A 15,387-nucleotide genomic window follows, 5' to 3' on the forward strand; every position below is an offset into this window, starting at 1 on the left:
ATATTTGCAATACTGAAAATACCACTCTCCTACCTAATTTCTCACGGTTACTGTTGGAAAGAGGAATCTGAGATAATTCTTGAAGTGTCCATACTTGTCCTTGGTATTGTTGTTGCTCCATGGTGTTGGGATGGGAGAAATGAAGTCCAACGTAGGTTTGGCTTAACAGAGGCCATTCCTGATGTGCAAGATGGAAAAGGGTTTTATGTTGAGTGCAAATTGTCAGCTGTCAAGTAGACTCTGGCTAAGGAACAGTGAGCTTTCAGAACCTCAAACCTCATCTTAGTAACTTAGTATCGCTTTCTGATAAAAAAGCATCACAGGAACTGTGTGAGTGATGCTAACTGTGCTTTGGGTCTTTGATCTGTTGCAGATAAAGACAATGCTGCCAGGTGAACATCAGCAGGTTCTAAGCAATTTACAGTCCCGCTTTGATGATTTTGTGGAAGACAGCCAGGAGTCCAAAATCTTTACAAGCTCCGATACGGCACAGCTGGAAAGGGAGGTTAATGTTTGCAAGCAATACTATCAAGAGCTTCTCAAGTCTGCAGAAAGAGGTAAAACTTTGCTTAGAATCATAGAAAGATGCCGTTATGGGAGAGATTTTGTTCTTGATCTCAAGATATCTTCTATCATGGTGATAGAACACCATGGTGATTTGAACAGAGTAATTTTTACAATGTGTGCAATTTCATTGTATAGAAGCTCTTAACTTTTTTTTAACTTTCTACATATTAAGCTATGTAAAACTACTGATGTGTTACATAACATACAAATGCTACAAAATATTTTACACCTAAGAATTTATTATGTGTATTACAGCTCACTGCTTAGTCCTGCTTTCCTTGGTTTTGAAAGCTGGAAAAACAGCTTGATTACTTTATTGCGTTCATAACAGAATCTCCTAGGGTATCCCAAATCAGGACACAGAATTAGAACTTTTTTCACCCTGTAAAGGCAAGGAAAAAGTCCTAGCTATTTTTCTAGCGCCACAGGATGCCTGGAGTTACTGCTCTCTTAACTCTAATTAACACTGTGTTAATACTGTGAGAACAGAAAGCTTAAAATAGCTCTACTGATTTACTGTTGAACAATTGATGACTTAAAGAAATACAGTAGTGCAAAGCTGATTACTTCATTAGCAGAGTTCACTAAACTTCAGGAAAGACATAGTGCCCTGTGCATCTGAAATAGGATTTATGTCCTTAATACCATTGATTAAAAGAATCAGTCACTGAATTTAGAGATGTCACCACAGAGGTAATGCCTGTACAGAATGATCACAGATAGCAAATTTTCATATGTGAGGAGATGATTTAATAAAAACAAAAATTAAGAGTTCCTAAGATTTGCCTTATAACCAGAATTTCAAAGGAAACTGATGGCATTTTGGCCAGTCATGAAAAGACCTGTAGAGCATTGACTTAAAAAACTGTGTGAGGTTATGGTGAAAATGACATGATTACTTTGCTGGCTAACACATCCCTTAATTCTTTCAACAGAGGAGCAGGAAGAATCTATTTACAATCTGTACATCTCTGAAGTCAGAAATATCAGACTAAGACTGGAGAGTTGTGAGGAGCGGTTAATACGGCAGATCCGGACGCCAATGGAAAGGGATGATGTACATGAAAATGTGCTTAGGATTTCAGAGCAAGAGGTGAGCCTTTGAGAAAGTCTGTTTTACCTAGGAAAAGTTTTATTTAAAAAACAAATTTAAAAAAGCAAACCAGGCAGGTTTGCAGTGTACCTTGAAAAGAGGAGTCAAATATTTAACTTGTGTTTGTGAGCAAAAAGATGCTGATGAATGGCAAGTCCATTCGTTTCCCTATTACACATATATTTCTCTTCATTTTCTTTCAACGGTGTCATCATCAAAGTAGCAAAGGAAGGCAGACCTGTTCTCATAGTGATACCTAGAGTATACATTAGATTGATGTAGGATGAAAGCAGTATCAATCACCTTTCATTTTACAGAAACTGAAGAAAGAACTGGATCGACTAAAGGATGACTTGGGAGTCATCACAGAGAAATGTGAAGAGTTTTTCAGTCAAGCTGCTGGTTCGCCTTCAGTCCCTACTCTGCGCTCTGAACTCAATGTTGTTATACAAAACATGAACCAAGTTTACTCCATGTCTTCCATTTTCATAGATAAGTATGTACTAGGTTGCCTTCCGTCAAACATGTTTTAGTTTACAGTTTCCTCTTAAGTTAAAACTATTAGTATGAATAATACTGATCAAGGAAAAGGGAGTTAATGTTTTAACATTGTAGAAAGGGGTAACCTGTGACATGAAAATTCTGTAAAACACAAATGTGTTGAGTGTTGGTATTGACGGTTCAGCTAACAAGGGGTCTGTTTTTCAGACTGAAAACTATAAATTTGGTGCTGACGAACACCCAAACAGCAGAATCATTAGTAAAACACTATGAAACCAAGTTGTGTGAAGAAGAGGCAGTAACGGCTGACAAAAACAATATTGAAAATCTGATGGGTACATTAAAGGTAAGAGCTGGCTGGTGCTTTTTTGTGGGCAAATCAAAAAAATAAGACAAGAGCTATCTGTCTTGTAACACCTGATTTCATTATGCTGCACTCTATAGTGTATCAAACATTGGCTTGTGTATTTAGTTTTAGGTGGTATTAGGATTGACATTTCAGAAAAAAATGGCAGCTCTGGAGAATTAGGATTTGGATAGGTTGAAAGCATTTTCCTGCTGCTGCAAAAAGTGTTGAAGTACCTGAACTTGCAAAAGTGGCACTTGTTAATGCTGCAGTAAGATTTTCTTGGCTCTTCAGAAGGTAGCATATACTTAGGGTAACATAAACATGTATTTATATGTTTATGTAAATTTGACCATATATATGTAATTTTGACCACAATAACATTCTTGCTACTGCTTCAGTGTACTAGTCAGGGTTTCTTAGGAAGTTTGGCAGATATCTTTGAGAAGTGGAAAGAATGAAGTGCAGCATTTTTTGTTTGCTGTATATTATGCATTTTGATATTACAAATCATGAGTAATGCTTTTTAGCTAGATAGAATGATTGGCATCTGCCTAATAAATTTTTTTTGAAAGCTGTAGTTTAGAAGGTGAGTGTGTTCATTTGATCTCTTTGTTTTGATCTATGTGTTGTAAGGATTGCTGTTACTTAGAATTATTTTGCAGTTTATTGCCTCAGACCCATTCTGGTGCCACTTGAGTATTTGAGCAAACAGAAGTAAAATATCAATTGAAACATTTTTCTTGATTCATTTATACAGCATACTTGTGTAAAATACTAATTGATAAAATAGTGTAATAATTTAGAAGTTATTTACAACTTTTTTTTATCACCTACTAGCAATGGAGATCTGAAGTAGATGAGAAAAGACAAACATTCCATGCCTTAGAGGATGAACTGCAGAAGGCAAAGATGATCAGTGATCAGATGTTTAAAATGCACAAGGAGCGTGATCTTGACTTTGACTGGCATAAAGAAAAAGTCGATCAATTGGCTGAGAGGTGGCAAAATGTTCATTCTCAAATTGAAAATAGGTTTGTATGACGCTTTATTATCATCTGTTTATGTTTTATGCTTTTTTAAAATTTATTTCTGAGGAAAAACAAACAGAAATGAAAGTTAAAACAGGTTTGAATAGTTTTCTGAACTGTTTGTGAAATGTGCTGGGATGAAGATCTTTATTGTGTTGTTGACAACATTGTCTTACTTTTCCACTGGGAATGTCTGTGACTGTTAAGCTCCAGAAGAGGATCAAGCTACAGAAACTTACTACTTACTGATACACAGTGGAGAGAAATTGTCTTTTTTCATTAAAAAAACCCCAAACCTACAGAAATGCCTGGCAGTCCTATGGAAGTACCATCTGTTTCTCCACATAATTAGTTCTGATGGGCTGTTTCATCAGTTATGATTGGATTCACCTTAATTTGCTTTTAATTACTCAAGTGTTAAGTCTGGAAGTTTTTAGCTTCCATCAACTTCTGTGATAATTTTGGTGCTATAATTTTTTGGTGAAGTGCCTTTTATTTTTTTAAATATCCAGTAGAGATAGTGGTCTAAATTCAGCCCTTTACTGTCCAGTTGATACTGAAAAATGTTGCTCAATTGCACATGCCTACACAGATGTGCAGATACAGCAGAACAGACCTACCCATATTTCTGAAGGAGATGTCCATACGTGAAATTCCTGGAAGTGCTTTTTCTTTGGTCTCTACAGTCCTGTTTCCTGTATGTATAGGAAGCAGAACTGTAGAGGCTGAAGGAAAAAGTATGGGCAAGTGTTAAAGAGTTCTGTACTGTGCAGTCTGAACTTAATTCCTTTGAAATGTACTTTAGTTTGTCATTATAGGTAGCCTGAAAAAGAACATTGAAGATAGTGCTGTTGATATAAAAGTTCACACAACAACCTGTCACATTTTTGTCCTCCTTTTCTAAGGGATGAGTATACATTCAGCTGCAATATTGAAGTTATTCACTTGTAGTTTAGTTGTGTTTGTTTAATGTTGCTGGAAGTTAGAAAGAGGATGGGAAAGAGGTCACCCATTTAAAGCTGGCTGCAGAATAGCTAGCCTAAATTCCATCTCTGATTTTTCAGCAGTTGTTAGTGTGACACAATTTAAATGATTAAAGAATAGTTTTATGAGGTCCTGAAGTGTTCTTACTTCTTCAAGAGAGTAAGCATGAACCACATGCTCTCCTCCCAGGACTGTATCCTAAACAGAATATGCTGAAAAATGACTGCTAGTATGTAGTGGCTTCTGGCGTAAATAGCATAGATTGTGGTAACTGTAACAGTACAGCTGTAAAGCTGCTTTCTGCAAATATTATCTCTGCTTCTTCCTACCACCTTGACACTGATAATCATTATACAAAATGTATGTACAAATATTGGCTGCAGTTATCATAATCCTTTCTCTTTTTCATGGTTACTAGCTTTAAAACATGCTAAAGTATGAAACCTGAGCAAAAAAAATTCCTTTGCTTCCTCTTTTTTTTAATCTCTTTTTTGCATCTTAAGAACAACACTAGATCAATTCAAAGTATTCATTCCAATTCGAACTGTAAAACGTTGTTTAATTCTGTTTATTCTGCAGTGTTGAGTGGTGATATTTATATGATATTTTAAGTAGAATCATAGAATATCCTGAATTCAAAGGAACCCATAAGGATCATGAAGTCTACCTCCTGGCTCTGCACAGAGCAACCACCAAAATCACACCATGATAACAAATATAAGGATCATGAAAGAAAAACTGTCAGCATATCCGCCTCAGTATGGGAATGATTTTAAAGAAATACACAGAACTCTCTTTTTAGGTCAAAAACATGATTTAAAATTAGATGTACATGTTCAATTACTTTTGCACATTAGCATATTTACAGTCTTTAGTTTTAGTGTAACTCCTGCTGTTTTGTGGGAGACATAGAGAGTATGGTGAACCACCACTTGACTCCAGCATAGTATAATCCTTCTTGATCCATAGGTCACATTTTAAATACTCTCACTTCTTGTAACAGAGATGATTGTTGTAGCAGAGCCCTCCCTCTTGGGGTTTTCTGTGCTCCTGGAGTTTCATGCAGTTGAATACACTGATGAGGGAGATAGAGTTTCTTGTGTAATAGCATCTCTCCTGGACATTGTTTATGACAAATGGAAAGGGCTCATTAAGCTGGGAGCCCTAGTATTTGAGGACTGAATTTGCTGCTTAATTAGTGTTACTTTAGTATGTTTATACTGTGAACTGTAACAGAGCTAAGGCATTTGAAGCCTTTAAAGCTGTATTTACCTCAGTGTTGTATTTTTTGTCTTTAATCATCATCTTCTCCCCTTTGATTTGTCTCCTAAAATAAAATCAGGTTGCGTGATTTAGAAGGTATTAATAAATCCCTGAAGTATTACAAAGACACTTACAATTCTTTGGACACTTGGATTCAACAAGTGGAAGATACTCAGCGAAAGATTCAAGAAATACATCCTGAAAATAGCAAAGCATTGGCTAAGCAATTGAACCAGCATAAGGTATGCAAGGGATATTATGGCAAACCACTGTAGTAAGCACTGACCAAAGAATTGCAATATCAGGGATCTCAGTCTTGTTTATTAATATGAGGGGCTTATACCCATCAACCTTACCGTAAAATTCCAAGTAATCACCAGATTTTATGACTTTGTGTTTATAGTGCAGCCATGAATGTATCACCCAGTGACTCTTGTCACTGTTTTATGATTTTGTGTTTATAGTGCAGCCATGAATGTATCACCCAGTGACTCTTGTCACTGTTTTATAAACCAGATTGTTGGGTCCTCAAGTGTGCAAGAACACCAAAACCTTAAAACTTCTGGGCTCCCTTTACCACAAAATTTAATTTTCAATGCTGCGCTTTTTTTTTTTTTTTTTTTTTTTTTTTTTTTTTTTTTTTTAACTAACAGATGTAAAAATATTTTCATGGAAGCAGAGCTAAACTCAACCTCTGTCTCTTGCAAGAAGGAAATGCAGTATAAATAGATAGGATAATAAATTATATTCATGAAATGATATATTCCTGATTTTGTTTAAGTTCATTCACCAACTATAAATCTGTCATGTTTTTTCATTGCTTCTGTACTGTAAATCTGATAAAGCTGAGTACATAGGCTTGAGCATAATTACCTGTACACATATGGAGAGGAGCATTTAAGATAAAGTAGGTGTTAATGAACTATCTATGTTAGATAATGTTAGATAAAGTAGAAATGCTAATCAAAATAGTAATAAAAATAACTTCTAAAGATGAAAAATGTACATTCATATTTTACAGATGCTGGTTTCTGAGATTGAAATGAAACAAAGTAAAATAGATGAATGCCAGAAGTATTCAGAACAATACTCAGCTGCTGTGAAGGTAGCAATAACATTATACTTATAATCCTACATTTGAGTGTCAGTACCATGTGTAATGCCAATGATTTTGTGTATTTTCTCTTTTACAGGACTATGAATTGCAGACCATGACCTACAGAGCTATGGTTGACTCCCAACAAAAATCTCCAGTAAAGCGCCGAAGAATGCAAAGCTCATCAGACTTCATTATTCAAGAGGTAAATGGGATTCTTATGACAGGAAAATGTGAGTCTTTGCTTAAAACAGAGTAAACACAAGGACTCAGTTTTGGATTTATTAATGATTAAATATGGTAATCTAAGAAAGACTGGGTTTTTTTCCCTATAGATACACAATATAGCAAATACTCTCTTGCTCCTTATGCTGCATTTTGGTAGCAAGACAGTATAATGCAGCTGATGAAAAAATGTCACCCAAATTATAAAAAGCTGTATGAGAACTGTGCCTCAGTAAAACTGTTTAGAACTACCTCTGGGCTGGATCTTGATCTCAGTAAACAAGAAGTTCATCTTGACCATAGTAAAACCTACCAGATCTGGACACTGATAGATTCTAAGGCAAATCAGCTTCATTTGGGTGAGAAACATAAATCTTTCTCCCTGCTACCTGTTAGAGAGAGGAATAGTGACAAGCCTGGCTTACCCCTCTTGAAACCTTTTCTTACAAGGGGAAGAATCAAGTGACTGTGAAGTCAAATCATTGTCTACTGTTTCTTCTCATGGATCTGCTCATAGATCCTTAGGATATATTTGTTCAAGTGCACTTTCTTGACAGCATTGAATTTTGGAATCAAAATTAGAACTTTGGATTCCACAATCATGATTTTGAAATCAGAATCAGGATAGGTTCTAGAGCAGTGTCTATCACTTCTTTCAAGCTTAATGGGAGTGTTTACCTCTATGACACTTACTCCCCATCTTTGTTTCTCTACAGTTCATGGATCTACGGACTCGGTACACTGCCTTAGTGACCTTGATGACCCAATACATTAAGTTTGCAGGTGATTCTTTGAAAAGACTGGAAGAGGAAGAGGTAGGTCATTCTCTGGAAGTCAGCCAAGGAAAAAGAACATTTAGGCAGACAAAGAGCTATATACCTGTTGGAGTAATTCACATTTACCATCAGAAGTGGAAAACTAAAATTCCTTATGTAGTGCACATTATACAGGAATATAACAGTGTTAGCACTGTTACCATTCAGATAAGCAAAATCCTGTACCATCCATACATTTTACCAGTTCTTCCACATAGAAAGATCCTATTATTTATTGAATTCTGATGGAGATGTAGTTTAAATTTATATCCTAATACTTTCAATATTAATACCCTTGGGCTTGATCTTTTGGATAAAAGCAGACATTAAGATGAAGGCCAACTCACTGCACATACACTATGTATACATATTTTTAATATTCCATAGTATGCATTCTGGTCCACTTAATGACCTACAACCTATCAACAGGGAAATGAGGTTCCCTCTTAATTAATTTCTGAAGTTAGTTTGATCTGTTCAGTTATTTTTTTCCTTTTGCCTTTCTACTATATTGATTCCTTGGGGTCAAACAGCATTTTACTTATGCTTAGAGTTGGATCTTACTAGCAAGAGTAGGTTATTGAAATTAGGCAGACAATTACTCAAAATACATGCTTGCTGCAGAGCAAGCCTTCCAAATAATTGAGGGGAAAAAACCCAAAACCCCTTCTAAATGTTTCACTTTCTTTTGAAAACTGTCTCTCAGAAAGAGATGATATAGTCATTCTTTAAGGACTACATTGTTTTAGTATAAATTGGATAAAATTGGAGGGCACTACCGTATGGGTATAAATTTTAACGTTATTGTTAAAGAAAAAAAGTTCTTAAATGAATGTTATATAATTCTGGTGCTGATGTTGTCTTTATTGGCTTGTCTTGCTATTGCATACCTCTGAACCAACACTAACAACAGCATGTATCTTTGGGCATCATTAGGTGGTGGAGCAAACTGATGGAAATACATAAAGTTTCTTGATAAGTAGCCATTATAACTGAGGATTTTGTATGACTAATAATGATAATGGCATCAAGGATAAAAAGTCAGTCAAAGAACAAGGATCAAGAAATTTGTGAATCTCAATAGACTTCATGCTCTGCAAGAACAAGTGGAATGTTTCAAAATGTAGAGTTTCAGTCTGCTCTAAGTCTCCAGGACTATTTTTTTTCCAAGTCAAATACCCCCCGTCTTTCTTCCTCCTCTACCTCCTGTCAGCCTTCTAAATCTTTGGTAGCTTCTTCGAGGATAACCTAAGCAAGTTTCCAGTCTCAAAATAATATAATGGGGTTTTTTTCTCTTTAATCAAGGTAGCAAATCAGAAAAAGAATAATTTTTTTCAAAAGAGGAATGAGGGTTTTTTTTTTTTTTTTACTTGGGGAAGAAAAATTCTTCACAGACCTCTAAAGTTTGTGATAGTTCCAAGATTTTCTTTTATGCCAGTCTTTCTTCCTAACTCTCAGTAATGTCATTAAGAAAACAGAGAAAAAGAAAAAAATAATATACTTTCCATCATATCTCAGTTTAATCCATGTGCTGTCATGCTCAGAGTTTACTAGAAGAGAATCAACTCCAGCAACCTGTGAAGTCAGCAGAAGTCTTTCAACATTTGGGATGTAATGAAGATCTTGAATTAAGAGAAGAAAAGAGACCTGATGAAAGCATGATGGATGTGGAATATTTGCAAAACCAGAACTCTTCCAGCAAACCTGAATACACAGAAAATAAACTGGAAATGAATAGAAGAAAATTAAATGTAGACAGATACGGTAAAATCAAAACTGATAGAACATTTAAGCAACTTCTAAATTTCAGTGGTCAAGAAAGTAGCAATAGTGGCAGCAGAGACAGTAAGCTACATACAGAGCAGGAGAGTTTAATGGGTTTTGGTAATCAAAGTAAAGAAGAAAAAAATGGCAGAAAAGATTGTTTTGTTTCAACTGAAATCTCTGTGAGTGTGAACAATGATCCTGGTGATAAGTTAGATGAGCAAATTGCTAATGGAGAGACACAGAAAACAGAGGGGAAATCAAAGAACTTGCCTGAGGTGGAAATAATACACAAAACCACAGGAAAAAAAAAATCAAGAAAGGTAGGGAGTGATGTTTCAACAAAGGAAGACTGTGAGATGCAATCAGAAACTGATTTCGAGCTAACAACAAGGAAAACTGAAGTAACTCCAAAAACTGCAAAGCAAGCCCTGGGTATCAGCCCTTACAAACAGCAACATTTTTCACAGAGAACTAATTTTCAATGTCAGCATAGAGAGCATTGCTTTACAGAAAGCAAGAGCCATAATACTTTAAAATCTGAAGACAGAGAGCTTCGAGTGTATGGTGGAAAAGGTGATTCTCTTCCAGGTGCAACGTATGCAACATCTTTAGTGAAAGTTGCGTCCTCTTTCAGAGAGCTGGCAGTGCACAATGGAAGTGAAAAAACAAAGTTAAATTTGCAATCTATGAACAATCCAGATGTTTACTGTCATGTTGAAAGGAATACTGACAAACTGCAGAAAGCATCTGTGGATAAAGATTACTTCCTAGTAGAAAATGAAATCCTAGAAAAATCAAATTTTAAATCAAATAAAGCCAAGAATACAGAGCAAGAAATTTTGGCTGTTTCTTCAGGAAATATTTCAGAGAGTCACTGTGCAGCAAAAGTCTCTGAATCCTATCCATTAGATTTTCAAGTATCACCAGTGCAGAATGATCAACACTTACATACAGAACAATTAGAAAATGTTGGTGATTTAAATGCAAATTTAGGTCTCTCAGGAATTTTTTCTGGAGGAGAGAATTATTTTCCATTATCAGAACATGAACTAGCACAAAAGCTTTTAAGTCACTATGAGAAAGTAAGTGTGAAGAAAATACCACAGGGTAACACTTATGGTTTGGACAACATAAATAGAAGTGGGAAGACGCAGAGTAGAGAAGACAGGCTAGAAGAGGGTCATAAAGGTCAAGATTTATTGCTAGTTTCAGAAATAGACAGTAGAGAGGAGGGTAATCACACAAAGGTCCCTGGACAAATGACTGAACTCCAGAAAACGTTCAGTGAAAAAGTAGGCATAAAAGCCTCATTTGAAAAAAAAGAAAAGCAAAAAAAGAGAGACAAAGATAATGAAGAGAAAAGGAGCACAACTGTTACTAAGGTACACGAGTTTTTATGCAATGCAAATGAAAGAGTTAATCTAAGAATGATTCTAAATCAATGCAAATCAACATTTGAATCACAAAATATGTCAAGGTCAAGTGATTTAAGATTGATTGAACATAATTTAAACAATGAATATGATAATCATGTATCAATTACTGTGCATTTTGAGATGCTTAAGATTTTTAAGTTCTTAGAAAATAATTTTTGTGTTTATTTTGTGTTGATATTTGCCATCCTTTTCTCCACCCAACTGATGCTCAGCATGTTGACTAGAAAAATGAAATCTAAGAAGATACAGTTTGTTACTGTATCTATAAAGGTCTTCTTTTTCAAGTACACTACCTTAGATTTTGTGTTTATGTGAGTATAAAAGATCTGGTAACAAGTCAATTTAAATACTTTGTTTCTATTTGGGCCTTTTCAAAATTATAATACCGGGAAACATGGAAAGGAACTGAAGAAGCTGCCTTTGCATTAGCCTTTTAAGAAATGTCTCAGATATCGTATGAAAAATCAAGTAAATCTGGTAAATTTTAAGTAACCCAACAGTTTATTTGTTTGAAAACATTGCTGTCGTTACCCTTCATGCCCTGTTTGTATGATCATAGGAATATAGGTGTGTTCTTACTTCATGTTAGCTCACATTTGGTAACTTAGCACCACAATAGTGCTAATGAAGACAAGGTATGTATCATTTCAACCATGTTACTGCTGGTGATTACACTTCTTGATTAAAAGACTTGCTCTGCATCTGCCAGTATATGGAGACTACCAGACAGCTGGTTTTCATTAGGATTTTCCTAATTACCATGTTTGCACTTCTGTGTCTACACTGCAGAACAGCTGTGCTCTTGCTGGTCCCCCAGCTGCGTCAGTGGGGGCACTGGCACTGGGAGTACACTATGGAGCACAGACGTACGGGGGTTTGGATGCTGCTCTTTCTGGAGCTGCTGCATTTTGGCTCTAAGATACTGTTCCTTTGCCTGGAGGGGATTTCCACACTTTTCTTGTGTCCTTTGTGCTTGCAAGCTTAAATCCTTCTTCTAGTTCCCGCTGGAACTGATGGAGAAATGGTAGGCCACTTTCTCTTTGGGAATTCTTGCATACTGTGTTTGGGTCATTGTTTGCTCTACCTATTTGTTTGGAGAGGAAGCTAAAGCTGTTTGGTGTTGCTTTCTGCTAAGAGGCATCTGACTGAAGTGAGAGGCTTCAGGACTTCTTCGCTTTGTGGATGTCTTTGTCAAGGGTTTCATATTTGGCTAATGGTAACTTCCTGAAGCCTTCAAGAGAAGGTGATGGTGGTGGGAACTGCTCATCCTGCTTTCTGGAATACCATATATATATGAGTAAGTATTTTCCCTTCTGCTTTTCTAAGAGCCTAATAAGTTCCATATGCTGTATTACAAAAAGTTAATTCCAACTTATCTTATTCTTTTACAGATTTTAAAGAATAAGGAAGCATCTGCACGTCAAGCATATTCAGATCTAAGGGCACAGCAAAATAGCACAGCTGATGAGAATAAAAAACTCATGGGAAAGGTAAAAACACTTGAGGAGATGTTGGAGAATATGAAGAAGCAAAAAATCCAAGTGGAACAGGAGCTCCCTAAAGTGAGAGAAGCTGCAGAAAAAGAGCGTAAGAAGCAGCAAAAGGACATGGAGGAGCTCTGCCTTCAGAAGACCAAGGCTGAGCAGGAGGCAAAGCAGTGTCGTACAGATCTAGAAAGCATTGAGAGAGAGAAAGCAGATGCAGAGCAGGAGTTGGAGTGTGTAAGGCAGTTCATTTTTCAGGCAGAGACTCAGAGAGGTATACTGGAAGAAAACCTCCGTGCTTTTCAGAATCAAATAGAAGAAAGCACCTCCACCAGAAGAAACCTTGAAGAGCTTCTAAGAAGAAAAGATACTAATCTTCATGATTTAGAGAAACAAAAAAAAACCTTGATGCAGGAACTGAAGAAAAAAACAGATGGAGAAGAGAAACTTATGAAGCTCATCAAGCAAATGAAAAAAGATCTTGACTTTAAAGGGAACCTATCAGAAATAAAGCTTCAAGAAAGAGAGAGAACTGAATCCAGAAGGAAGGTTGTTGAAGGCACATACTCTGTAACTAGAGAAACTTCCCTGCCAACTTTCACAGCTGGGCAAGGCAGCCAGTGTAGGATTGATTCTGAAATTATGAGTTTCCAGAAAAAACTAGAAGCCAAAAAAATAGAAGAGCTTAAACAAAAGATAGATGAGTTGACCCTTGCTAACAAAAAAGCTGATAAAACTATTAAAGACCTGAGGTATGAACTGAATGAAATCGAGCTTCAAAAATCATCAACAGAAGAAAAGTCTCGTTTATTAAAAGAAAAATTAGATAAAGTCAACAGTGAACTTAAATGCCTAAAAATTAGGTTGGAGGAAAAAGACCAAGTAGAGCAGGGATATTTGCAACAGTTGAAAGAACTGGACAGGCAGCTACAGAGAACCTCAGGTAAAGCTGAAGAGGTGATGCAAGAAAATGTGGATCTTAAAAAACTTAAGATGAACTATCAGGAGGACCTGAAATCTGTTCAGCAAGAAAAGACACAGCTAAAAAGAGAAATTGAGGAATTAACCAGATCACAGACCAAAACTGAAATCACTATCAAACATTTAAATTCACAAATCAGTTCCCTTCAAAAGGAGAAGCTGGCAGCGGAACACAGAACACAGTCATGCAAAGGAGAAGCAAATAATCTTCAAGACCAATATAAGAAAATTAAAGAACAGTTGCTTCAAAAAACAAAAGTAGAGAAAGAAAACCAGCATGAAATTCAGATGCTGAAGAATGAATTAACCAAAAGTAATCAGATGTCAGAAACTTTGAAACAACAGATAGAAGACCTTAATAAATGGAACACTGAAACAAAATTACTGATGAAGCAAATTCAGTCCGAATCAGAGAAGATGACTTTGGAAAAGGAAACTATTCAGAGGAAAAATGATGCATTGAAAGCCCTAGCAGATGGTTTCAAAGAACAGTTGCGTACAACAAATGAACAATTGCATAAACAAACAATAATTGAGCAAGAATTTATATGTAAAATCAAAAGCCTAGAAGCTGATCTTGCGAAAACAAAAGACTTAGCTAGTGACTATAAACAAAAATTTGATAAACAAAATGCTTCCACCCTTAGCATTGACCGAGAGGTTAAAAATTTAAATGCTCAGATGAATGCTCTAACTGTGGAAAAGAGAATGAGTGAGCAGAAGATAGCACTACAACAAGCTCATATACAAGAACTAAGTAGCAAATTAAAAAAATTGCAGGATGAGCTCCATCAGAAAACTCTGGATGAACAGATGGCACACAAGAAGATGATTCTGTTTCAGGAAGAATCCATTAAATTTAAACACTCTGCAGAGGAATTTAGGAAAAAAGTTGAAAAGTTACTGGAATCCCATAGCATCACAGAAAAAGATATATCTGGCATAAAACTAGAATGTGTTGCTCTTCAGCAGGAAAAGCATATGGCTGAGGAAAACATCATGTTGTACAAAAGGCAAATGGAAGATCTGCAAGAAAGGCTTAAAAAGTGTCATGAACAACTACAGCAAGGGAAGCAGGCTGAAATGGACTACCACCAGAAGTGCAGGAAGCTCGAGGAAGAATTGGAAGCACAGAAGCGCATGGTTGAGAGCTTGAAACAGAAGATGGATCTGCAGGTCAGGGAGAGTGAACACAGGTTTCTTTCATTTCAGAATGAAGTTCAGCAAAATAATAAGCTCCAAGATTCTGGATTTAAATTGAGCTGTGAGAGAAGAGGGAATGATTTCAATTACCTGAGTGAGACTGCAGCTAAAGAATTTGAACAGCTTCCTCCACGCACAAAACCAAGCTCACCTTTGTTAAGGCAGAAACAGGAAAGATTTGGTTTTAAATCTGATCAAATAGAAGAAAATACATTGTACGTGAGTGCTGATGACACAGTACCAAGAGAGGTGCAGTTTCAGATGTCAAGCATAAACCAATCATTAGAAGATTCAAGTTCCCAGTCATTTACGGAGTATGTTTCGCAGATGAGTACACAGTTCCAGATAACTTTTGATAAAGCAAGCCAAATCTCTGGAACATCTGAAAGGGACACACTGAGAAACAGGAACCTGCACAGTTCCAGACAAACCATTAGACACGGAGAAGACACAAAACATGAATTAGGAGTGGTAAAACTGCATCCCTTGGAGGTACACACTACATTTTGTGAGGGCTTGCCTTCCTAACTGTGCCTTTTACTAGTACATTTGGTTGGTTGGTTTTGGTTATGCTTTATTACTATTCTGTTTAATA

General features: G+C 36.2%; 1 protein-coding gene across 15 annotated transcripts in view; it reads left to right on the forward strand.

Moving 5' to 3' along the window:
- DST (dystonin) overlaps positions 1-15,387 on the forward strand; it is a 297,150-nt gene that overhangs the window by 158,716 nt on the left and 123,047 nt on the right. For all 15 annotated transcript variants that reach the window (XM_040059996.2, XM_040059997.2, XM_040059998.2 and 12 more), the window contains 9 exons: positions 374-557; positions 1,503-1,660; positions 1,978-2,156; positions 2,369-2,507; positions 3,348-3,541; positions 5,865-6,027; positions 6,807-6,890; positions 6,979-7,086; positions 7,823-7,921. In XM_040059996.2, the coding sequence (XP_039915930.1) occupies positions 374-557; positions 1,503-1,660; positions 1,978-2,156; positions 2,369-2,507; positions 3,348-3,541; positions 5,865-6,027; positions 6,807-6,890; positions 6,979-7,086; positions 7,823-7,921 (1,308 nt within the window). The remainder of the gene's footprint in view (positions 1-373; positions 558-1,502; positions 1,661-1,977; positions 2,157-2,368; positions 2,508-3,347; positions 3,542-5,864; positions 6,028-6,806; positions 6,891-6,978; positions 7,087-7,822; positions 7,922-15,387) is intronic.

Source organism: Hirundo rustica, chromosome 3 (genome assembly GCF_015227805.2).
Source record: "Hirundo rustica isolate bHirRus1 chromosome 3, bHirRus1.pri.v3, whole genome shotgun sequence".
NCBI classification, from domain to species: domain Eukaryota; kingdom Metazoa; phylum Chordata; class Aves; order Passeriformes; family Hirundinidae; genus Hirundo; species Hirundo rustica.